The 24,846-nt window shown below is 53.5% G+C and overlaps 1 protein-coding gene across 1 annotated transcript; it reads right to left on the bottom strand.

Annotated features, from left to right (window-relative positions):
* SAMD10 (sterile alpha motif domain containing 10) lies at positions 1-22,008 on the bottom strand. Its single transcript, XM_029071043.2, has 5 exons — positions 21,669-22,008; positions 8,695-8,876; positions 7,405-7,573; positions 6,981-7,121; positions 1-4,684 (listed from the first exon to the last, which is right to left on the bottom strand). The coding sequence occupies exons 1-5, from the start codon at positions 21,757-21,759 to the stop codon at positions 4,662-4,664; spliced, it is 606 nt and encodes a 201-aa protein (XP_028926876.1). The 5' UTR covers positions 21,760-22,008; the 3' UTR covers positions 1-4,661.
* Positions 22,009-24,846: the final 2,838 nt, after the last annotated feature.

Here is a 24,846-nt window from a genome sequence, read left to right as displayed (position 1 = left end):
TTTAAGATCCAGTTTTTATTTTCGATCTTTTCATCAGATATAAAAAGCCCAAGTTCCCACCACAGGTCGTAACATGTCAGAAACAGACAAATAGACAAGACAAGTAGACAGCTGGACGCACTGATGGGAGAAGTGGGGTCTTGGACAGTCAGACCAGAGACTGACACACAGACGAGACAGAGGCTGAGACATAGAGAGGGAGAGATTTTAAATACATTCAAGTGAGAACGTTATTGCATGTGACGGTGGGGTGTCCAGGGTACAGACCCTTCTCGGAGCAGGCTGGCTCTGTTATTGAGGAAACAATCCAGGATGGGAGGGGGACCGGTAAGGAGTGGGTAGGGGATGGAAAATCTTGCTGCTAAGTTTATTTTTGATACCCTCTGGGTAAGTGAGCAGGCTTTCAGAACCTTGGACGCTGGGAACTGTGACCAGAGCTTGGCCACTAGAAGGACCTGCAAGATGGGGATGTGGGAGTGGACATTAACAACTTCTTTAGGGGTCAGGCCCAATCTCCAACTCCCTCCCATTCTCATTCCCCAGTCCCAGCAAGAGGCCCTCTCTTATCTCCCACCCACTCCCAGCCCAGCATCAACCATGAGCCTAGTGGTCAAAGGTCAACCCTCTCTGAACAGATTGCTTAGCTGCTAAGCTGAGTGTAGGTTTGAGGGGGGAGTATATATTTTAATGAGTGTGTGTGAGAGTGAGTGTGTGTGTATGTATATCAGATAGCTGTGCTAAACACTACAAGCATTTCCACACACTCCACACAGATTGTGGCCAAGCCCTCCCAGCCCTTCTCTGCTCTGTTGAACTACCTTTTAAGGGAGCTTTGCAGGGTGGGTGCCAGGACCAACTGGCTTGGAGTTAGCACTGCAGAAATCGGATGGGAACAACCAGGAAACTGGACTGCAACAAGGTGCACTCCACTCCACCCTGACCACCTCATATCTGTTGACGGGTAGAACATATCGATGGGCACTGGTCCCAAATGGGCAATAGGCATTAGATGATTCATTCCCAGCCATGAAATTGGATGTCAAGGAGAGATTCTGTCCCTTTCTTTTCATCCAAGCATCTTTTGTTGCCCTTCTTGGAGACAGAAGACTTGGCTGGTCAGATCACTGGTAATAGCCCAGCATGGCAGTGTTTACCACCTTATGAGCAGTTGGGCCCATCTGATCATTAGACATCAGGACAGGAATTAAATTTGGGTCACATTGGATCACAGATCTCACCCCAGTTGAATCCCTGTTGACTGCAATCCTAATAATGGATGAGCAGATGAGTTAAAATTAGCCTGTCAGTTCACTAGATGTGCAGCTGGGTGGTATACGGGCCTCTGGGAAGCACTCTCCTGACTTATCTTACTTTCGTGTCATAGAAGGGTCTTACTGTGGATTTGCACTGGCAATTTAGGTAAATTCTACCTCTCCGATGGGATCAACTCTAGGTCAGGCTGAGGAGCTGGGCTTGGCCTGAGTCAAGACCAAAGGGGCGAGTCCATATTGTACTCAAAACCCATCCAGGTCATGTCCTCCTTCAGGGAAGGAGAGTGTGCTCATATTGCACACAGGTGAGCAGTTATGTGTGTACATGAGTGGTGCAGTGAGCATAGGTGATACAGGACTAGACTGTAAGCTTGTTGTGGGCAGGGAATGTGTCTATTGTTGTATTGTACATTCCCAAGCGCTTAGTAAAGTGTTCTGCCCACAGTAAGCGCTCAATAAATACAATTGAATAAATGGAGGATGAACAAATGAGCAGTACAATATGCATGCATGAACAGGGCAATGTGCACATGTGAGCAGTGCAGTGGGCATGCATGAGCATATATGTGCTATTCCTCTGGGTGGCTCCTGTGCCTGCTGAGGCTCTGGTGCAAGTTCAATTCTTTGAGACTTTCTGGCAGCAGGAAGTGTCAAAGCCATTGTGCTTTCTGGGTACCCCTGTGGTCCTGCCTAAGGAGGGCCAAAGGGGGTCACTCCATCCTGGCCTGCCTGGCTGTGATCAGCCCATCTGGAAACCCATATGAGCTCCAAGGCAAAGATATTAATGGCCTGGCAGTGGGATGAGCCAGGTGGGGCAAATGGAGACGGCGCTGAAGCTCAGCTGTCTAGGGTAGGTACTGACATCTTGGGGCTGCCATCACTGTGCTCCATGGTTTCAAGCTATTTGGAGTTTTCATTTTCTAGTTTAATTTTCCCAGAAGATAGGGGTTGGGGGGTGGCTTGGTCGAGTTCAAGGGAGGAGGAGGAGAAGAGGGACGTTCAGGTCAGGACCAGGTTTAACTTCCTTGGCTTGGCTTTCTATCTTGCTTGGTAAATGGGCCTAGGTCCTCAGTGCTTCTTGCTCTGGAACTCTCTGAGGAGCCAGGGAGGCAGCCACACCAGATCTAATGCAGAGAGGGTTACATGGGGAATCCCAGATCCAGTTTCCCCCAGTCATAGTTCCCTCAACCAAGGCCTCTCAGACTCCCCTGGAAGGGATGGGGAAGGGTGACCTCCACCCTTAGACATCTCTCTGACCAGTTTTTCCCCTGACCAGTCCATGGAGATTTGGCCCAGTTGTCTGTCCTCCCCTAAAATACCGACTATATGCAGAGAGCATCTGACAGACCCCACCCCCTTCCATCCACTCTGAGAAGACTGTCAGAGTTCCCAGAAAAGGTATCCCAAAGAGCCCAAGAAGGCAGAGCAGCAGCTTCCATGGTCTGTGAACTTCACTTTCCAGCCTCTGCTTGGACCCCCGTCCCCTCCCCGACACCCCCACTCCACACACTTGAGATTCTCCCCGCCCTCTCTGATACTCAGTCCAAGGGATGCAGCCTCAACGCTCTATCTCCTGTCTGGACTGTCTCCATCCTTTCACCCTCACTGCCCGTTGACTGGTTTGGGGGAATGGAAGAATCGGGGGGGGGCTGGGGGTGAGGCTGCCCATGGCTGCAGGCATCTCCTGTAGGGGTCTGGGTCTTGACAGTGGAAATGGGAGGGGAGTTAAAGAAGCATTACAAAACCAAGCAGTTTTACAAGGCAAAGCGCTTAAGCTCAAGATGCCTGGTTGCCGGAGGTTTACAACCTCCAGGGGAGATAAACAACCTGGGTTTAGCAGAAGGGCCTGAGGCCCAAAGGTGAAGTGCAACAAGGGAAATGCTACTGGCTTATATCACAGGAAAGTGAAAGTACACATAGACAGACAGACTCCCAGATAGATGGACTCTGTTGGGGTCATATTTTAAACTCCCTATCCATTGGAATCCAGGCTGAGGGTTTTCCAGGGGATAAGTTTACTAAGAACATTGAGGGAGAGGAGTAGGTAGAGAGCAGAGTAGTAGTAGCCTCTTCGGGCAATGGGGAGGAAGAAGGAAGAGTGTAGACAGCATCACTCTGCTCAATGCCAAAGAAATGGGAGGGTCCAGGAAGGGGAAAAGGTGGGAGGATGGAGGGGAAAGGAAAGGAGGCAGGAAGGGTAGGGGAAGGCATGTGGGGACCAGGCCCTCACAGGATTGGGGGTGGGAGGGGACATCAGAGATTGATCACCAAGAACCTCTTTGCTCTACTCCTTGCCCCCTTCCTCCTCACCTGGGTGATCTCTCTTTTTAACCTACAGGGCCCCTGCTCCTGGCCAGGAGGGACCCGTAGCCTTGCAGAATCAGTATAGGAGCAAGGCTGGTGGAGGAAGAGGAGGAGGTATACAGAAGGGAGAGGAACTGGCAAAGAACATAAGGAAAAAGACAGATACCAAAAGAGTACAAATAAATAAATAAACATCTCAAAAAAAATGTTGAACTAGTGGGGCAGACAGGGAGGAAGTTAACTCATCAGTCACCTGCCCTGCCCCCAACAGCCCTGTTGGATCCATAGCACATCCAAAGGTCAGAGAGAGCCAAGAGATCAGATCCTCCTTAAGGGAAGTGAGGGGAAAGAAAGAAGAAGGGGAGTGCCAGGGGGCCTCTGATCTTTGACCCCATGGTCTCTCGGCCACATTGGTGATACTGTTGATGTGGAAGCCCCAGAGGCCCATTCCAGAGCTGGATTCTAGGCCTTGGACACTGGGGGCTTCATGCTGGATCTTGAGTCCCAGTCTGGCACCAGGACCAGTCCAGGAGACCCCAGGAAATCTCCTGGCATTTCCCCATCCGGTTCCTCTTCCTCCTCGTCCTCCTTCATACGTCCAGCTTGGCTTGGTTTCTGAGGTCAGCCGAATGGGTGCACTAGGGCCATGGATCTGGCGAATTTCCCAAGGAAGCTGAGCCGGGGAAGAGGAGAGCAGCACCAGGAAATCCCCAGCGCCGTTGCTTCCCAGTTGGACTCTACAGGCCTCACCTGAACACAAGCACCTTCTGAATCTTCACGGTCATCCACCGTGGCCCCAAGCTGGATGGTGGGACTCTGACCGGCAGCCGTTGGACAATCCCACTGACAGGAGATCCCGAGATCTCCTGCCTCTTGGCCTCTTTTCAAACACCAACCATGCCTGCTGTCTCTCCCAGGAACCGTGTTCATTAAATAAGTGCGAGGGGGGAGGTAGAGGGGCGTGGGGTTGAGGGAGCCGCCTGGTCTGGTCTCAAGCATGCGGTTTGGAGTTCCGTGCTGGCGGTCCACTGTCCTTCCCAGGCCACAGGGTCACAGTGCTGGGCTCTTGCCCATCGGCCAGATTGGCTAGGAGACGTTGCCGAAGGAAGCTGGACCGAGAGGGAGGGGAGAGAGAAAGCATTGGATGAATGGGAAATGTGGGACAGCTGTGGGGACAAGAGAGACCACACCCACCCAAACTCTTCCTTTGCCCTCTTAGTCAGCCCTGTACCTTCTACCTGAACTCTTGCTCTCCTTGTCCCCTCTGGCATCTCTGCAGTAAACTCAGGGACTAAATCAGTGCTTTGCCCAAAGTGAGTCCTCATACTGTTGACTGAATAAGTGCTTAGTACCCTGTTCAAAACACATTAAGGGCTCAGTGAATAGGATTGCTTGATTGATAGACTAATTCAGAATCTTTTGGGAAGCCCCACCCAGAGGGGAGAGTGAGGCAAGGCCCTGCAGCTCAATTTCCTTCAGCTCTGCTGCCTAATTTCCTTGGGCCCAGACTCACTAGCATGGCTGGGTTAAGGGGAGTATTAGACTTCAGTTACCCCTGACATTCCCCTTCCAGACTTTTCCAGTGCCTTACACCCAGTGTCAGAAAGTTCTATCTTATTTCTCACTTCAAACTCTCTTGCTGCAGCTTCAGCACGTTTCCTCTCGTTTTGTCCCAGAGCCCTTGGAGTGATCATTCCCACCACCATCCTTGGAGAGATTAATCCTACCCTTTCTTCAGCCCCATCATTCTCCAGCTGACTCAGGTCTCTAGATTGTGGCCTCTGCTCTGATTGCCTGTAGGCATGCCAAGTCATGACTTTCTAGGCTTCTCGGCTGGGGTCACTCCGTCCATCCCCTATCCCCAAGATATCTGTGGGCCCAAGACAGACAGTTCTCCAGAGTTGGAAGACAGCCTTCCTTGGTAACCTGCTTCCTCATTTTAACACCCTGACAGTCAGAATGTTCTCCTTTACATGTAACCAAACCTCAACTTAAGCCCATCTCCACTTGGGCAGTCCTTCATTGACTTGGAAAACCAGGGACAGGGTTGGTTTTCCTCAAGGAATCATGAGGCCTAAGGACAGTTCTTGACTCTTCGCCATGCCTGGTTTGTGATTCTTGGAAGCCCTGGGCAGAGGAAATCAGAAGTCCCCAATGGTGAAGTTAACCCTTTCCCTGGAGTACATCCTCTCCTCCTAAGTACATACTTTCCTGCCCACACTGCTGGGCTAGCTTTAGTAGGAACTAGAGGAATGCGGAGAAGGGGCCGGGGGGAGGGCCTCACTGGAAATTTCAGTGGACCCCTCTGAAAGCCAGAGATTATGGGGAACAGGTCTCTGGCCCCTGGACAGATTGCTAGTTTGCTCAGTGGATAAAGTGATCCTGCCTATAGTTTCTAGGCCAGCAATCCTTTGTTGCTCACATTTCAGAGAAGGAAGGCACCGACTTTTCATTTTGAGCACAGGGGTAATGTAGGGAAGACTTCCAGGCAGGGGGATTGGTAGGAGAGGCCCACAGAAACATGGAGGGCGGGGACACACCCAGAAAGTAATAATAATAATAATGTTGGTATTTGTTAAGCGCTTACTATGTGCCGAGCACTGTTCTAAGCGCTGGGATAGACATAGGGGAATCAGGTTGTCCCACGTGGGGCTCACAGTCTTAATCCCCATTTTACAGATGAGGGAACTGAGGCACAGAGAAGTTAAGTGACTTGCCCACAGTCACACAGTCGACAAGTGGCAGAGCTGGGATTTGAACTCATGAGCCCTGACTCCAAAGCCTGTGCTCGGGACCCAGGAACCCTGATGGGGCTGAGGCCAGGTAGGAAGCTAGTCCGCCAGTCTGCGGCTGGGGATAGGAGAGAATCCAGGGCCTTTTGCAGACCTGGGAAATGGAGAGGTTTCTCGGTCAGCTCTGGGGGCTCAGCAGACTTGACCTGTCCCATCCCCATTACTCCAACAGGCTGAGACTCTGGGGCAATGGGCAATGAGCTAACCAGCCTTGATTAGCAATGTCAGCTTCTCCAGCTTCTAATCAGATTCCATCTGGTCTCGGGGGCCAGGGATCCAGCTGTAATGGCCCTCCCTGGCTGCCCTGCTTATAAAGCGATGGGGCACACCTAGCAGGATGGGAGAAGTGAGGTAAGTCAGAGCTGCAGAGGCCCCATTGTGTTGTCCCTGCTGTCTTAATTCCGTATGTGCTCCAATCTCCTCTGGCCCTCTAGAACTGGCACCCCCAGGCTCAAAAGCGCCCGAGAGCGGTGGTGCTTGGCCCTCCCTTGGTCCTGCCGCAGCCCCAACTAACCCCCCTTGCAGCATGCATAACGGACTCTCCTCCCACACACCCACCCTCTGGCTGCCCGCCCGCTCCAGACCGCCACTGCCGTCACCATCGCTCCCTTACCCTGGCTGAGCAGCTGAAGGTTGCGCACCTCCTCCCGCACCTGCAGCTGGAGCACCTGCTGGAGAACCTCCTGCCTCTGAGACTCCTGGGAGATCCCCATCCGCTGCAGCTTCTCTGCGTTCAGCCGCAGCAGCGCCCGACCTGCCAGACACACACCGGGGAGACTCATCGGGGAGACACATGCTCAGGCCAACTGGGCACCCCAGAAGAGGCTGGCTCCAGGCCACTCACCTCGATATAACCAGCACTGTAGAGGTGAAGGGCGGAAGAGGGGAGGGAGAGATTTCTTCCCGTGCAAAACAACATGCAAACGAACTCCCGACCAACTCCAGGCCAGAAAGAGACCCTCGGCCCTCACCTTAAATCCCACCAGTTAGAGATTTGCTACTATCAAAGGGTGGCCACTACCCCTCTTGGGTCATACCTGTGATGGCGTGGTGGGCAAAGGCCTCTACGTAGACAAGATAGTTGTGGGGACAGTGCTTCTTGAGCCACTTGCACACATCCTGCTGACTCCAGAGCACGACGGGCTTGGTCAAGCTGCCCAAGGTGGGGCTGGTGTGGTAGAGGCCATAATGCTCGTAGTGTCGGCCCTGCAGCAAGAGTCGGGAGTCAAGTAGGTCAGGGAAGTTCTCTCTCAATGATGATCTCCCCTCCTACTTAGACAGTGAGCCCCATGAGGGACTAGGATTGGGTCTGAACTGATTGGGTTATATCTCCTGCAGTGCTAGACACATAGTATCATTATTATTATTATCATGAGGGATGGGGACTGTTTAATTCCCACCTGTGTATTTTCTCCCAGTGCTTAGTACGGGCTCTGCACAGAGTAAGAGTTTAAGAAATACTATTACAACTAATAAAAAGGGAACTCCCTCCTCCTCCTCCTCCTCCTGATATGCTGGGTTGGAAGCAGGTCTGCCTTGCCTGGAGGTGGTGGAATGATCATATTGACCTCAAGGTGGGGTGGGAAGTGGTCAGCCCAATGAGGGCACCTTGGTGTAGAAGAGAGTTTGTTTTGTTCTCTGGTGCTTTTAGTAATAGGGCTTTGAGAATGCTGGTAAGTAAAAAAAAATTAGAAGCCATCTATCAATTAATCATGCTTAATGAGGGCTTTGCTATTCCTGAGGAAGGAGCCCAGAGAGGCAGCGTGTCCTAGTGGAATGAGCATAGGCCAAGGAGTCAGAGGACTTGGGTTCTCATCCCTGCTCTGCCACTTGCCTACTCTGTGACCTTGAGCCAGTCACTTAACTTCTCTGGGTCTCGGTTTCCAGATCTGTAAAGTAGGGATTAAATACCTGTTCTCCCTCCTACTTAGACTGTGAGCCCCATGTGGGACAGGGACCTTGTCCCAGCTGATTGTGTTGTATCTACCCCAGCACTTAGTTCTTGGCGAACAGTAAACGCTTAGCAAATTCCACAATTATTATTATCGTTTTTTAGCCTTAACCACACCTCTGTCCAAGCCTCGGGGCCCTGGGTCCCAGCTGAACTGTTGGCCATCTCATCCCAGTCCACAAAGCTAATTAGGCTACCAGAAGTGCTTGGGATCGGCAGTTGTTTCTCGATTCGTTTCTCAGAGGTTCCCAATGCTGGACAGCACCAGCTCCCAGGCAGTCAGTGCCAACTCCCTGACTAACCCCCACTCTTTTTCTGCATCTGGGTCTGCCCTAGGGCCTGAGGAGAGACCGAGTCCCAAAGACTTGAAGGGTACCTGGGCCCCTTCAGTGCCTGGCTGCTGCAGAAGCTTGACGGTCCTCCCTCCCGCTGCTCGCTGGCTCCGGCCATCGTGCCAGGTGAGGCTGCTGCCCGCGTTTCTCTGCAGCCGGAAGTGCAGGTTCTCAGCCGACACCGTGTGCTCCAGGAGGTTCCGGCAGAAGCTGAAGTGGGCGCTGGCTGGGGAGCAACAGTGCAAGTCAGAAGGGGTTGTTGCCCTCGCACTCAGGCCCCACTCCTTGGCTCCAGGCCACATATCCTTAGGTATATGGGTACTTGGCAGGAAAACTCAACTGTCTTCCCTCATCCCCCATCCTTGAAAAGAAACTCTCTTCCACTCTCACTTTGGCACGGGGGAAAGGATTCAGAGCTGGAAGGACTCTGGAGAGATCCAACCCCTTTCTTACAGACAAATGGAAACCTCAATTTCTGGTTAGCCTGTTCCAGTCAGGAAGTTCTTTCTCAGGTCTAATTGAACTCTCTCCTGTTGCAATTTAATCCCATTTCCTGTTAAGAACGATTGCCCGGCAAGGTCTTCATAAACACCTTTCAGCTACTGGAACAATTAGAGAACTTTCTCTTCTCCAGGAAAACACTCACAGGTAGCTTCCAGTTTCCTCACAGGAATGGTATGAAGAGATCTGGAATTCCTCACCCTGAGTGGGACTGTGACTTTCCTTAGCTATTCCCCACAGCATTCCTGAGAGAGAGGGTGGTTTCACCACGCCCATTTCAGAGACAACAAAACACAGGCTTGGAGGTTAATTTAAGCAATTGCCTCATGGCCATATGGAGAGCAGTGCGCACAGCTTCTGAACCTCGCTCTCCTCAGCCCCTCATCTCTCACAGGGAGGTCCCTCTCCAGATCCATGCTTCAACTCTTTCCCCCTCCCCACCCCAGCCCTTCCAGACTCCCCCCGATATTGGCTGCAAGAGACAATGGATGGCAGTGGATTTGGAGGAATTTTTCTTCCTCTAAATTCTGAGTTGTCCTCAGGAAGGCTTACTCTGCATTTTGCCTTCTTTTCTCTTCTCTTCTTTCTCTCCCTCCTCCCCTCCTTTTTGCTGCCTCTCTGCTCCTCCCTCCCCTCTCATCTTTGTCTCTCCTTCCGCCTCACTCCACCTCCTCCTCTTTCCTTAATCCTTCCTTCCCCCTTGTCTCTCCTTTCCTCTCAATGGAGATGGCGGCTGTGATGCAGCCGCCATCTCCATGGCAACGAGGGCTCCACAATCAGAGCGATGATAGAGCTTGGTAGTGCCACCCATCCCCCCCTCTCTTTCGGATGCTTTACCATCCCCCTCACCCACCGCTGTTCTAGGGCAGCCTCACCCTATTCTTATTGTTTCCAATGCCCAGAGATGCTGATGCGGAGGCCACAGTGGCAATAGGATGGGCTGCAATAATAAGGCTAGGCATCATTTCCCCATCTCCATCTGAGAGGGGCCTACGAAAGGACCAGAGGCCTGATGGATCCTTGGAATCTGACCTACAATGAAATGGGTTTACATCTGTACAGCAGGAGAGGTTCAGGCTAAGCTTTAAGAAGCACTTCCTGATGGTGAAACTGTAAAATCTCCCTTCTCAAAGAAGGGAAAGGTTGCTTTGTGTGGAGACAGAGTGGTGAAAAAATAAGGTGACCTCTGAGGGTCTTGGCAGCCTGGGGGGTTGGTGATAAAAGAAGAGGGAAGTAATCAGGCATTTCAGTAGAGAAGAGAAAGAACTGATAGGAGATTGGTGGTGAGAGAGGGAAGAGAAAAAGGGAGTACCCCTGGGTGGGACGGATAAGGAAGAGAGGGACATTAGTATCCAGGAATTCCTAGATCTCCAAAGATGAAGCATACACCAGTAGCTGCTAGGATGAGAGCTAGGAGATTAGAGATCAGATATAAACAGTCCCAGGGTACCCTCCTCTTGGCTTAAGGGCCGTAGTTGGGTCAGCTTGTGCTCTCACTCTCCCTGCAGCCTCAGTTTCCCTAACCATGGATAAGTGCATTTCTTCCTTCTCCCCACTCCAATAAAGGTAGTCCTCTTCCCCTATCCTAGCCCATCGTTTGCCTGCCTGCCTGCTCTTCTCTCTCTCTCTCCTCTCTCTGATTTGAATTTTCAGACTTTATGTATGGGTGGACTGGAGGCAAGTATGAGCACAGGAGCAAGGGAGTACACAATGAGAACCACTCAGAGCATGAAAAGTGTCCAGAACTGCCACCCCCACCCCACCCCCAACTCTGGCATTCACGAGGGACCCCCGCAGGCACAGTGATTGTGACTGCCAGGTGTGAACCCAGGCCTTGACCTCACTGACCCCCACTAGATCACCAGTCGTGGACATTCAAGCTATTATCTGTTCTTCCCCAACCTCTAGACTGCACTAAAGGTCATTTCATTCTAAATAGCGCATGCCCCGCCAGCACATCCTCCCAAGAAAAGAGAGACAGAGGCAGAATGAAAGGAAAATGACAGAGAGGAAACAAAGTGGCCTCTGAGAAGCCCCTTCTTTTTCTCCTCCGACCCCCTCCAACCCTCCTCCAAAGCTTAGGGCTCAGAGTCAGCAATAATCTCTAAATGCTTTCCACCAGCACACGGGCATAATCTCTCAGGCCCTTTGTCATAGGGGCCCTTCCCCCTCATGACCACTCAGGAGAGGGAAATGCCAAAAAACAGATTCCAGGCACTGTGATTTTGATCGTACCCTCGTAGTGGGTCACTTTCTACCCATTTCACAGGCAGAAGACTGAGACCCAAATACCAAACATGAACTGCATACCAAACGCGAACTGCACGAGAGAGTGTGTGGCAACTGCAGATCTCATGGAATTGGAATTATGGGACTCTATGAATATACTCTTGCCAGTGCATGAATCCCCAGAATGAACCTACTGGAAGCAAATGTGTAGGTGTGTCTTGCAACACAAAAGCAGTTAACAGAAGTCAACCAGCGGGCTTACATGCATGCAACCATTTGGGTGAGACTCAGCACGGTCTCCCGTGTGCCGGCATGGCAGGGGGGTGTGTATTTCTCTCCGGCGTGGATGGCAGTGGCTGGAGGGGAGCATGTGGGGACAGTCAACTCTGAGTGCTCTGTTCCAGGATGTAGGCTCCATCTGGGTTACCATTAAAGTTTAATGGTTTCCTCCGGGGAAGAAAAGAATACTCCATTCTAGCAGGAACAATGGTGCATCAGGACAGGCTCCGCTGACAGACTCCCGGGGATAACACAGTTGGATGCACTCATCTTGTCTGGCAAGCTCCCATACCCCTCCTCCACTTCCCCTTCTAATATCCCCAATCACCCACCCCTGTCTTCCTCTCCCATCGCTACTCTAGCTCCCTATGCTTGCTGAACCCTCACCTTCCATCTCCCTGCCTCCTCTTCCCTCTTCAGTATTAACAAGGGCAGAGGGGAAGGCTCCAATCATGGAAATCCAGAATTCCACCAGAAGAGAGGCTCCAAACTATGGGAAGAGTGGGAGAGGAGCATCAAGGAAGCAGTATGATCTATGGGAAACAGCACAGGCCTGAGAGTCAGAGGACCTGGGTTCTAATCCTGGCTCTGCCACATGTCTGCTGTATGACTTTGGGCTAATCACTTCATTTCTTTTTGTTTAAGGTTCCTCATCTGCACAATGGGGGTTCAATACCGTCCTCCTTTTTCTGTAGACTGAGAGTCCCATATGGGAACTGATTATCTTGCATCTAACCGTTTGGGTCTAGCGTTTAGTACAGTGCTTGACACATAGTAAGCACTGAACAAAAACCACAGTTATTATTATCAAAGCGTATGTACACACACACACACACACACACACACACGTCTCTCCAATGACTGAAAACACCTATGAGCTAAGATTCTTTGGACCTAAACAACTTTACTCTGGGGAGAGGATGAGTGGCTTCAGAGACTGCAGGGCCAGGGGAGTTCCTAGTCAGGGGAGGTCCTAGTCTCTCCTGTGGAGGAAGACATCTCTCCCTAGCTGAACTGGACCTTCAAGCATCTCCAGTCCCAGTTCTGATGATGGAAACGCTGCTGATGTGGCCGGGGTCTCGGACCTGAAGCCTAGAATGGGGACAGATAGTGAGAGGGGCCCATCTTGGTGTCCAAGAAGATCCCCTTTTAGGGAAAACGCTGTGGGCAGAGTCCTCAGCCTCCTACATTCTTAACTCTGAGGCAGCTCCATCCCATTCTGAGATGGACTGGAGCCCAGCCTGGGGGGTTGGGGGGAGCTTCTCTAAACCTGAGCCCACCCAGAGAGAGTTCCCCTAACAAAAGTGTTAGTCTGCCCCAGACACCAGATCCAGCTGCAGAAAACTGGCTGGGGAGTGATGAGGTGGGAGAGCTTGCAGGCCCAGAAGATGGGAAGGAGGGAGGATGGGAGGAAGATGGGAGCAGAACAGATTCTTGGATGAGCCTGAGACTACAGTGACTTAAAAGGAGAGTATCTGCACCAGGTTAGAGGTAGGGGAGAGGCCCAGGATCCTGGGGCATCTGGGAGATTTAACCTCAGGATCTGTTTGGTCAAACTGGGGTGTGAAATGTATCCAGTTGGACCAGATGAACTGTCGGCCATCAGCAATGCCTTTGGACTAATGCTCTATTCAGCCCAGAAAGGGGCAATAGGATGCATAGAGGAACCACTGGAAACTGTGTGTCTCCATCTCTCCCTGAAGATATCACCTGAGACGTTGATGGTCAGAATGACTGGACAGAAGGGCAGGAAGTGGAGGGAAAGTGGGAATGGTGGTAGGGGAAGGTGTCTGTCTGGTGGTCCATATCTAATGTTTTTTGCACTAGGTGGGGAAATCTTTTCCACTCCCACCCTCCAGCATGGCCTAGTAGGAAGAGTTTGGGCCTGGGTGTCAGGGGACCTGGGTTCTAATCCTGTCACTGCCACTTGCCTGATGCGTGACCTTGGGCAAGTTACTTAACATGTCTGTGTCTCAGTTTTCTCATCTGTTAAATGAGGATTCAATGTCTGTTCTCCCTCCAACTTATATTGTGAGCCCCAAGTGGAACAGAGCCTATGTCTGATCTGATTATCTTGAATCTGCTCCACTGCTTAGTCCAGTGCTTGGCACATGATAAGTGCTTAACAAATGTCACAATTATTATTATTATTATTATTATTAACCCCCACCCCCCGTGAGGAGCCAAGGAGGCAAGAATCAACACTAAGGGGATATTGACAGCCTGAGTCCCTGCTCCAAAGTGCAAAGAGCCAAGGTGTTTTGAACCTCAAACAGCTCTCCAGGACCTTTCCCACCTTCCCACCCAAGTCTTTTGGGCAGAGACTTATCCAAATTTCCAACTCCTGGGCACTGAGTGTTTAACACTGAAGAGGAAGAGCTGGGAATCAATAATAGGTCAGGGGTTCTGGCTGCTTACTGCAGCAGAGGGAGAGGCACTGAGGAAAGGAAGACCTGACATGGGTTTGTACCTCACAGTCACCGTAGTCAAGAAGACCACTGAGTCTTCCTCCCCAAATTTTCTGAAGCCCCCTGGTGGTTCCCTCTTAATCCCCAGACTCCTAATCTGGGGGTCTATCTTCCAATCTTTATGTTTCTTTTCTGCAGGTCAGATGCCCTCACTGCCTTAGAGAAAAATCCAGAGAGAAATCTAGATTGTCTGTGCTCTGGCCTTGCTACTTGACTTTGGGTCCCCTGCCATCCCTCTGGGTCTAGAGAAACCTAGGATCCTACTTCCTGGGGCCTTGGGGAGAAGGGATTGCTGCTTGGAAACTGTTTTGAGCCTTGGAGAGTTATCCTTCCCATTTTACAGACACTGAAAACTGAGACCCAGGGAGCATAAGGGATTTGCCGGGGGAAACAGCTGTCATCGGAACCAAGTGATCAAACCCTCTTTCCCACCTGCCAGGTGAGGCTGGTCTTACACTGTTTCCTTGGACAGAAAACTGAGTGCAGACACTGCGGGATGGAATGGCCCCGCCATCTCCTAGTCAAGCTGGTTCGGAAAACAAGCCCAGGGGAACTGATCCGGGACAGCTTCCCATTAGCTGGGTCACTAATGGGAGGGGACTGAGGGGGAGAGTAGAAGCAGCTGCATCCTGAGGACTCCAAACTCTAGGAGGGAATAGGAGGGGGGCAAGAGGCTTCTCTGGGGGGCTCTGGACATCCGATGGACTTGCTGACCCCTTGCTTGCTGCCTAAGCTGCTAGTGGGAGGATGGGCCCAGGGTCACATTCCACGGGTTAAAACTTTTCCCTGCTCTGTAGGCGGAGAAAGGGGGAGGCCTCGCTAAGCTTTAAAAGAGAGTGTGGCCGGCGGGAGGGTCTCGATGGTGAAGTCTGGGACCCCGGGACTCTGACCAAGCAGGAAGCTGAGGCCCAGGCTGAGCGGGGAAGGGTCCTAGGCAGGAGCTGCCTCACCAGAGAAGAAAAACGAGAAAGGAAACCGAGTGGGGAACAATGCTTTGTGGGAGAACAAGGGAGTGGGTGGGCAGCAAGGCCAGGGGAAGTCAGGCAGCAGGCCCAGAGGAAATTGAAGAAATTTTGTCTCATCGTTTCCCTGGTCATTTATGCTTGGAAGTGGATTCCCTCGGGCTGAGAGTCTTCAGGCTTCAGCTGCACTCATAAAGGAGAGGGATGAGGGAGACAGAGAGTCAGGTATCAATCAATCAATCAAGGGATGGCAAAATCCCAGAGAGGAAGGAGCCACTGAAGGATGATAGGGATGGGAAAGACAGAGAAAGACACCTCTCTTTATAGAAAGCAAAATCATTTCAGCTGGGGCGCCTAATGAACAAGCAGCACGGCCAAGTGACGAGAGCGCTGCCTTGGGAATCAGAGGTCGTGGTTCTAATTCTGGCTCCTCCACTTGCCTACTATGTGACCTTGGGCAAGTCACTTCACTTTTCTGTGCCTCAGTTATCTCATCTGTAAAATGGGGATTGAGAATGTGAGCCCGATGTGGGACAGAGACTTTGTCCAACCTGATTAGCTTGAATCTACCCCAGGGCTTACAACAGTGCTTGGCACATAGTAAGTGCTTAACAAATGCCATAATGATAATAATAATTATTATTATTAACACAGATCATGAACCCTGGCTATGCCAATAGCCCCAGCATCGCTCAAAGTGGAGCCTGGAACAAATCTTTCCCACATCCCCATTCTTTTCCCCCTCCAAGTCCTGGGGGACGTCCCTCCATTCCACTCAGTCCCCACTCTCCCCCAACTCCTTTCCCTTCTGTCTTTTCAAGGGAAATCCTATGCTGGGCCTCCTTGTTCCTCCCCACTCATCTCTGATTCAGGAAACAGTCCCTAGAGAGCCTTGGGGTCCTGCTGATTCTCACCACCTGGTCCAACTTGGCTCCCTCCAAATGCCTCTGTCCAGAAAAGAGGCCCCTTGGGTGTTCCCCAACCTGAGCAGGGTCACACCGGGCTCTTCTCAACTGTTGATGAATTCAGTCCCATTTCCCAAGGGAGAAATACTCTATATTAACAACCAGGTCGGAGCCCACGTTTCCCTGGGGGCCTCCCCAACCCAGGCTACACAATTCCTCCTCTTTGTTCTTCAACTTCCCAAATTCCCATGGGGCACTGGGACCAGACTCATTGTGTGGCATCTCCCTCTGAGTCTCTGAGCATCTCAGCTCACTCCTCTAAACAGGGTGAGGGGGAAGTTTAGGCATTGTCTTCTCCAGTTAAAAGATGGGTAAACTGAGGCATACAAATGACAAGTACCATTGAGATAATCAGAGAGAGCTGATATGTCTTGGTTTCTAGCCCAGGTATCTTGTCCCCAGTGAAGGCCTTTGGAGGAAAGCCTAATGCACAGTTTCCTCCCTGGATCCAGCTGGATCTCTCTCTTATGGCCCTTTCTTCCCTAGGTATTCTTCAGGGCTGAGAAAGCCTACATTCTGCCTAGGGGTATGGGGAAGAAAATTATGACTGCTGACCTTTAAACTGTAAAATTGTTGTGGGCAGGGAATGTGTCTAACAACTTCATTATACTGTACTCTCCCAAGCGCTTAGAACATTGCTCTGCAGTAAGTGCTCAATAAATATGATTGATTCTGGAGGGCCCTGATGAGGCAGGGGAATTTTAAAGAAATTTGAGCCTCCCACCCAACCTATCCACAGAAAAATCATTGTCAATCTTCATATTCTCCCACCCGTGGGAGGCAGGGAGTGCATCTGAGAAATTAATCAATGGTATTTATTGAACCCATAGTAAGTGCAGAGCACTAGGGAGGGTAAACAATGCCACGGCTGTGTCACCCACCTTCCACCCAAAGCAACTGAGCTACCTAACCCAACACAACTCTGCTGATTGCCTTTCTCCACCCCAAACCCCGAGCAGGGCAGTCCCAGGGGCTCCTCTCAGGGGAGTGGGGTACAACCTCATAAAAACCCTTCCTCTCAGAGGCTGCTTCAACCCAGGCTCAGTCCTCTCCCACAGCTCCCCAGAAACCTTTGCCCACCCTGGATTTCTGTTATGGGACCAATCTCCAGAAAGTCAGGACCAGGGCAGGAAAGACCCAGGAGTCTTGTCAGCCAGCTTCCTGCCCAGGAGATGGGTTGGTGCTAGATTCCTTGTCCCTGCGGGTGTGGGGAGCAGCCGACAGAGTGGCTTGGTGACAGGAGCACCGGCTTGGGAGCCAGAGGACATGGGTTCCAATCCTGGCTCGGCCACTTGTCTGCTGAGTGATCCTGGGCAAGCCATTTAACTTCTCTGTGCCTCAGTTACTTCAACTGGAAAATGGGGATTAAGACTGTGAGTCCCAAGTGGGACAACCAGATTACCTTGTATCTACTCCGGTGTTTTGAACAGTGCCTGGCACATAGTAAGTACTTAATAAATACCATAATTATTAATTATTAGTATTACTAGGGCTTGGGAGAGGGAATGCAGAGAAAGAAGAGGGGTGAAAGAAGAGGGACACTCTTCTCTCCCATGTTCAATGCCTGGTTAACCCCTACCTCACCCTGCCGGCCTCGCCCTCGGACAGGGGAACTCAGCCTGGTCTCACGGGGGTCACGCTTCACAGCTCCTCATCCTCTTGACAGGCCCCTGGTCCTCACAAAACCTCCGGAGATGCGGTCGCTACTGGGAAATGGCCTTCTTAATGAAGGGCCCAAATTCTGAGGGAGGGGGAAGCAAGAGGAGAAAAGGGTCGAGCTCTGGCTCCGTCCTCCCCCGCCCTGCTAGGGGTTCGCGGAGCAGAGACAATGGAGAGGCCAGGCCAGGGATGCCAGCCGACGCAAAGGCCAGAGCCCGTGACCTTGGCGCGATGCTCAGAGTGAGTTGTGCATGATGCCGCTCTCCTCACGGGCTGGGGCCAGGCCTCTGGCCAATGATCCTTAAAAAATGACATCCCCTTCCTCCCTCCCCCAGCCGACACTCCTCTGAGGAGCTGCCATGGAAGCACACAGTGGCCTAGTCCCCCCCCGCCCCCCCAGCTGTGCCTCTGTCCAGCACCTCAAACCCCGGTGGGCAAGCCTCAAGCCCTCCATTTTCCTGCCCTCCCCCACCGCCCTGCAGCCAGGGACACCCCGCGACTGCCTGACTGGGTAATTGACCGAAGAGCAAAAGGGACACGTGTGGGTCGGGGCTGACATGAACTTTCCTTTCTCCTTCTTGCTCCAGACTGCCTGGGCGTGCACCTGGACCGGGACATTACCCCAATGGAGAAGGCCAGTGTGGACTTCTCCCTGCCTCCTCTTCCATCTTCCCTCCCTCCAGCAGCCTGACCACTCCATCATGCACCATCAGGGATGGCTGGCCCACCGCCCCATTGGTCACTCCAAAGCCATTTCCAGGAGAACTACCCTCCACCCACCCCCTACCGCCCGCCCGCCCGACACAGACACACCGTGAAGTCCCACGGGATCTGGCTTCTTTCTCAGAGTGGTCGGGGCCCTAGATTTTGGGCATGGCTTCTCAAGCTCTCACAATGGCAAACTCTCACCCTCGGTGGCTAAACCACCTCTCGTCTCTGCAGCCTACCCACTCTCACCCAAGGTTGGGCGAGTCACTCCTCCTCCAGCTTGAACCCGTGACTTTCACCGCTCTCCAACACCCGGAGAACTTGTTCTGCGTCTCTGAGCGGCACCTGCCCGTACCTGACTCATTAACCGCCTCCCCGCGCTCTCCCCCCACCCCCCCATCCAAACTGCCTGAATGCAGGTCATTAGCGGCAAGACTCATTTCCTGCTTTCCTTCTTGGTATGTATGAGAGCGTGTGGGTGTTGGGTGGGGGGCGTGGGGTTTGACGGGGTCAACCGGCCCATCCCTCTGCCTCCAGCCCCACCCCACCTTCTACTGGCTTGTTTTTTTTTTAAATCAAAGCAATAAACTATAGAACAAGAAAGGAGACAAATCGTGGGAGCAGAAATTGTTCTGATTCTGTCCTCTGAGTGACAAGCAGAGTGGCTTAATGGATGAAACACGGGTCTGGGAGTCAGAGGTGGCGTGTTCTAATCCCGGCTCTCGTCTGCTGTTTGACTTTAGGCAGATCTCTTCACTTCTCTGTGCCTCAGTTACCTCCTCTGTAAAATGGGGATTAGGACTGTGAGCCCCATGTGAGGAATGGACTGTGTCCAACCTGATTAGCTTGTAGCAACCCCAGCGCTTGGCACATAGTGAGGCCTTAACAAATACCATGAAAAAAAAAAAAAAGGGGTGGTCTCTTTAGCACCGAGGTCAGCTCTCCGGGCCATCTCACCTGGGCCCAGACAGCCTGATCTCCTGAGCGAAGTCTCCAGAGATCTCCCATCTGGGACGGTCTCTCTGCAAGTCCGGGGCAGAAGATCTCCCGGCAAGGAGGAAGTCTGTGCTACAATATCCCCGATTCCTTCTTCTGCCTATGATTTCTCCGGACGCTTTCCTCTCTTCCCTTTCTTCCAAGTTACTCCCGGGAACCCACCAACGGAAAAGGAGGGAAGGATGATCTCGAGCTGCCTCCCCACCTCACCTCCCACACCAACAGGAGACGCCGGCCGTCACGAGGATTAATAACCGGCTAATGATATTTGCTAAACGCGGTGTCAGCGTTCCTCTATCTCTGTTATAATCGCCTTGCAAAGAGGCTCCAGGAAGGGATGGGAGGAGGGAAAGGGGGGGAGGGTGAGAGGGTCGTTTCCAAGGAGGGACGTAGGGGGAGGGCAGAGGGATCCCATCTGCCCCCCTGACAGTCTCAGGGAAATTCATATACCTATATAATACAACACTGAGAGAGGAGGGGGGCACGACTGGCCACGAAACAAACCCAGAGCCGAGAGATCAAAGTATTCGCCCCCGTCCCCAGCTCTCTGGTCACTCCAGCCGCACCCAAGATGACCAGCTCCGAGCCTCGAACTGAGTTCCGCTGGCCCAGGCCCGCCTCGGCGGGCCACCTTGGGCTTCTCGCAGAAACGGGCGAACTGTCTGGGCTGGGGGAGGACCGACCAGGAGGAGGGGTCGCCGACGGACCCCAGGAGGGCGCGGGGGGCGAGGGGAGGGGGCGCTCCCCAGGGCAGACGGATCTCAGCCCCTTTCTAGACCGCGAGCCCGTTGTTGAGGAGGGATTGTCTCCGATGCCGAATCGTACTCTCCGAGCGCTTAGTACGGCGCTCCGCACACAGTAAACGCTCAATAAATCCCATTGGACGAACCAATGCATTCTCCGGTGGAGATCTGGGAGAGATCGAGGGCGGGTCCCCTCTCCGGGACCGGTCCTCGTCCTTCAAGGTGAAGGATGTCCTAGGGTCTCCCGGCCCTTTCTTCTCCACCCCGGCCCTTCTAAGGCCTCTGCCTCTCTCCGGACAGCTCCTAGCCGGCATCCGGGGGGCCGGGGGTGGGGGACAGGGCCCGAGGACCCCTAGGTCTCTTATCTGCCGCACCCCCTCCCCGAGCCATTTAAATTTCCCTCTGTTTGCCTTGGCAGACATCACCAAGATGGTGCTGGGCGCATCCCCTCCCTCCCATCTTCAGCCCCTCCCCAGGGGAGAGGCTGGCTCTCTTTTCTCTGGCCCGGTCCCCCCCCCCCCCCCGCCCCCCGCCACACGGCTCCCCAAACCATCATCGGAGGCTACAGAGGAAGCCGGGGCTCTGGGGGGCGAGGACCACAGAGACCCCCCGGCCTCGGCGTTGGCCGAGCCCGAGAGCCAGCTCCCGGACAAGAGGGGGGCGGCCGAGAGAGGCAAGAAGGGGGCTCAGGCCCCTTCCCCCTAACTCCCACTGAGGCAGGCCCTGGCCCAGCTCCGCTCCCGAAGGCCCGGCTCCCAGCCGCGACTCCTTTCTCGTCCCGGCCTCCGCCCGCCCCCCTGCAAAGCGGCCGACCCCTCCTCAGTCCTGCTCCGACCCCGACCCCTCCCCGGCCCCTGCTTTGGCTCTGACCCCTGCCCAGTTCCTGCTCCGACCGCTCCCCGGCCCCTGCTCTGGCTCTGACCCCTCCTCAACCACTGCTCGAGCTCCGACCCCTCCCCAGCCCCTGGTCCGGCCTCGACCCCCTCCCCAGCCCCTACTCCGGCTCCGACCCCTCCCCAGCCCCTGCTCGAGCTCCGACCTCTCCCCAGCCACTGCTCCAACTCCGACCCCTCCCCAGCCTCTGCTCCGGCCTCGACCCCCACCCCAGCCCCTGTTCCGGATCTGACATCTCCCCAGGACCTGCTCCGGCCTCGACCCCCACCCCAGCCCCTGTTCCGGATCTGACATCTCCCCAGGACCTGCTCCGGCCTCGACCCCCACCCCAGCCCCTGTTCCGGATCTGACATCTCCCCAGGACCTGCTCCGGCCTCGACCCCCACCCCAGCCCCTGTTCCGGATCTGACATCTCCCCAGGACCTGCTCCGGCTCCGACCCCCACCCCAGCCCCTGCTCCGGATCTGACCCCTCCCCAGGCCCTGCTCCGGCCCCGACCCCTCCCCGGCCCCTGTTCCGATCCCTCTCCAGCCCCTGCTCCGGCCCCGACCCCTCCCCGGCCCCTGCTCCGGCTCCGACCACCGCCCCCGGCCCCCGGCCCCGGCGGCTCTCACCGTCCACATCTTTGTGGTCCCCGTAGTTCATCCTCAGAGCTCCATGGCGGCCTCTCGGGGGGCTGAGCTTGGACCTGAGGTCAGTGAACATGGGGCGTCGGCGCCGCCGGGAGGGAGGGGCGGGGGGGAGGGGGGCGCCGCTGGCTCCCAGGGCCCCCCCAGCCCGGCCTCCGCCTCCGCCTCCGCGCCGCCCTCCCGGCGTCTGCAGCTTCAACACAACTCCGGAGAGGGCCCAGCCGCCGCCCGGCCTTGGGGAGGACGGACACTCCGTGTGTCTCTGTGGGTGTGTGGGGGTGTCTGTGGGTGTGCGTGTGTGTGTGTGTGTGTGTGTGTGCGTGAGCGAGGGAGGGAGGGAGGGAGGGAGGGAGAGCGCTTCTGTGGCGACGCGCGCGTGTGTGAGTGTGGGGTTGTGTGTGTGTGTCCATCAGGGGGAGGGGGCCTGGCTCCACCTGCCCCTCCGCCCCGCCCCCACTACGGCTTCCCTCCTGTCCCCCCTCCCCCTCCCGCCCCTCCTGCGCACACCTTGGCAAATCCTCCCCCCACCCCGCACCCAATCCGGGCTGGTCCCCAGCCTCCTCCTCCTCCTCCTCCTCCTCCTTCTCCTCCTCCTCCCCATCACAGACCTCCCCCCACCCCGTGCCCGGAGGACGGAGGAGGGGGCCGCCCGGAGACTGTGAGCCCGTCCCCGGGCAGGGATTGTCTCTATCTGTTGCCGAATTGTACATTCCAAGCGCTCAGTACAGTGCTCTGCACACAGTAAACGCTCAATAATGAATGAATGAGCCCCTCTTGCCTCCCCCTCCCCAGCCCCTAGCTCTGCCAGGGCTCCTGCAGCCTTCCCTCTTTTCCAGATGGGTGGGGGTGGGGAGGACCCCCCCCCCCCCCACAACTCCTCCAACCTCGCCTCCAAGTTCGGACCCGAACCCTGCCCGGATGGACCGGGAACAGCTCTTTGTTCCCCCTCCCCATCCGGGGGGGCGGGGGGGAGCCGAACCTCTCTCTGGTTTTCGGGAGGGTGTTCTCTCAATCTGCATTATTGGGTGTCCGTGGTTTAGTGGAAAGAGCACGGGCTTGGGAGTCAGAGGTCGTGGATTCTAATCCCCGCCCCGCCACTTGTCAGCTGGGTGACTTTGGGCAAGTCGCTTAACTTCTCTGTGCCTCGGCTACCTCATCTGAAAAGACTGTGAGCCCCATGTGGGACATCCCCATTACCTTGTATCTACCCCAGTGCTTAAGAACAGTGCTTGGCACGTAGTAAGTGCTTAACAAATACCTTCATCATCATTATTATTTTCCCTCACTGTCGGTGGGAGCAAATAATCAAAGAAAGGGCATCAGGCCCATCCCTCACCCCCTAAACCCTCGGGGACAACAAACGTGAAGAGAGGTCCAAATCCCCTATTTTCTGCGACTCTGCCTTCCAAAGGAGTGGCCCCAGAAATCACAGGGAGGGAAAGTCCAGTGATCTGTCCCTCTGCCCACCCAGTGTTTGCAGAGTTACCAATCGGGCCTCGTGGTCAGGCCCCCGGAGCAAATCAGATACCTCCATATCGGCCAGGCTGGTGGTATTCCGAGGAAGAGAGGGTATTGATGTGATCATGCCCACTGGGCATGTTGAGTCAGGCACTTTCCCTCTCTCCAGACTCAGCGGCTCAGGAACTGAGCTTGCCACTGGTCACCGGGCCTGCTAGCAGGGACGACCCATCGCCTACTTCTGCTCTGAACCTGGGAAGGAGTGAAGCAGCAGCTGGGCCTTCTCTGGGTGAAGCGAGAGACAGATCGAGTCTGGCTGGCCAGGTTCCCTTCTGCCCTGAAGACTGCTGTGCTGAGGATGCTGAGATGCACCCCCCAGACCCACCGCAGACAAACACACATCAACGAAGATGAAAGAACTTGAACAAATACACGAGCACATCAGCAAGCTCACACATACACAGTCACGCATCCAGCTCCGCACACAAACAGGTCTATATGATTATTATTATTATTATGGTATATTTGTTAAGCACTTACTGTGTGCCAGGCACTGTTCTAAGCCTGGGGTGGATACAAGTAAATTTAGTTGGACACAGTCCCTGTTGCACATGGGGTTTATGGTCCTAATCCCCATTTTACAGATGATGTAACTGAGGCACAGGGAAATTAAGTGACTTGCTCAAAATCACATAGCGAACAAGTGGAAGAATCAGGATTAGAACCCAGGTCCTTCTGACTCCACTAGGTCATGCTGCTTCTCTTATCTACACAGAGCCTTCCTGAGGGTGCTGCAACCTATCAATCAATTCCAGCGTGGCTCAGTGGAAAGAGCACGGGCTTTGGAGTCAGGGCTCATGAGTTCGAATCCCAGCTCTGCCACTTGTCGGCTGTGTGACTGTGGGCAAGTCACTTAACTTCTCTGGGCCTCAGTTCCCTCATCTGTAAAATGGGGATTAACACTGTGAACCCCACGTGGGACAACCTGATTCCCCTGTGTCTACCCCAGCGCTTAGAACAGTGCTCGGCACATAGTAAGCGCTTAACAAATACCAACATTATTATTATTATTATTATCAATTGACCAATCAATTAATGATATTTATTGTATGCTTACTGGATCTAAAGGATTTGAATCTTGGGGGAATACGAATGAAGCCAGATCCACATTCCCTGCTCTCAAAGATTTTACAATCTAGCTGGAGAGACAAACAAAAAGACAGCCGTGTTCTCTCAAGCACTTAGTTCAGAGCTAGCCTCTACACAGGGTAGGCGCTCAATCAGTACTTCTGATTAATAGAAATAGCAGGAGCAAGTGAGAGTACAAGAATGTAATAGGTAGAATTAGAACTATAACAGGGAAAAGCTGAATAAGTAATTTAATAAAAGATAAATATACCCATGTAAACAAGTGCTGGGCACTGAACAGTATTACTGAGGGTGGTCGTTGGGTTGACGTGACTTGTTTGTTATGCTTGGTGTTGTGCTCAAAAGATTAGTACAGTGCTCTGCACACAGTCAGTGCTTAATAAATACCAATGACTGAATTAATCTTTTTTAAAAAAAATCTGGTGCAGTACCAAGGGATTTTAAGGGACCGCCCCCCTCCTCACTATCCTTTCTCCTCTCCTACTACTCCTCAGCTCGTATGCTTCATTCCTTTCAAGCCAACCTACTCACTTGTTTAGTCTCTCTTGCTGCCAAC

Source organism: Ornithorhynchus anatinus, chromosome 8 (genome assembly GCF_004115215.2).
Source record: "Ornithorhynchus anatinus isolate Pmale09 chromosome 8, mOrnAna1.pri.v4, whole genome shotgun sequence".
Lineage (NCBI taxonomy): Eukaryota > Metazoa > Chordata > Mammalia > Monotremata > Ornithorhynchidae > Ornithorhynchus > Ornithorhynchus anatinus.
The sequence above is the reverse complement of the archived record's forward strand: the minus strand, read 5'-3'. Positions and strand labels throughout refer to the sequence as shown.

What these genes read in the sequence shown, in the direction of transcription:
- SAMD10 (XM_029071043.2), bottom strand. Translation starts at nt 21,759, where the DNA reads ATGTTCACTGACCTCAGGTCCAAGCTCAGCCCCCCGAGAGGCCGCCAT. An exon ending in TGCCCACCACGCCATCACAG is followed by an intron (nt 7,122 to 7,404) that starts GTATGACCCAAG and finishes TGTGTCTGGCAG; the next exon opens with GTCGGGCGCTGCTGCGGCTG. An exon ending in CCTTCAGCTGCTCAGCCAGG is followed by an intron (nt 4,685 to 6,980) that starts GTAAGGGAGCGA and finishes CTCTCGGTCCAG; the next exon opens with CTTCCTTCGGCAACGTCTCC.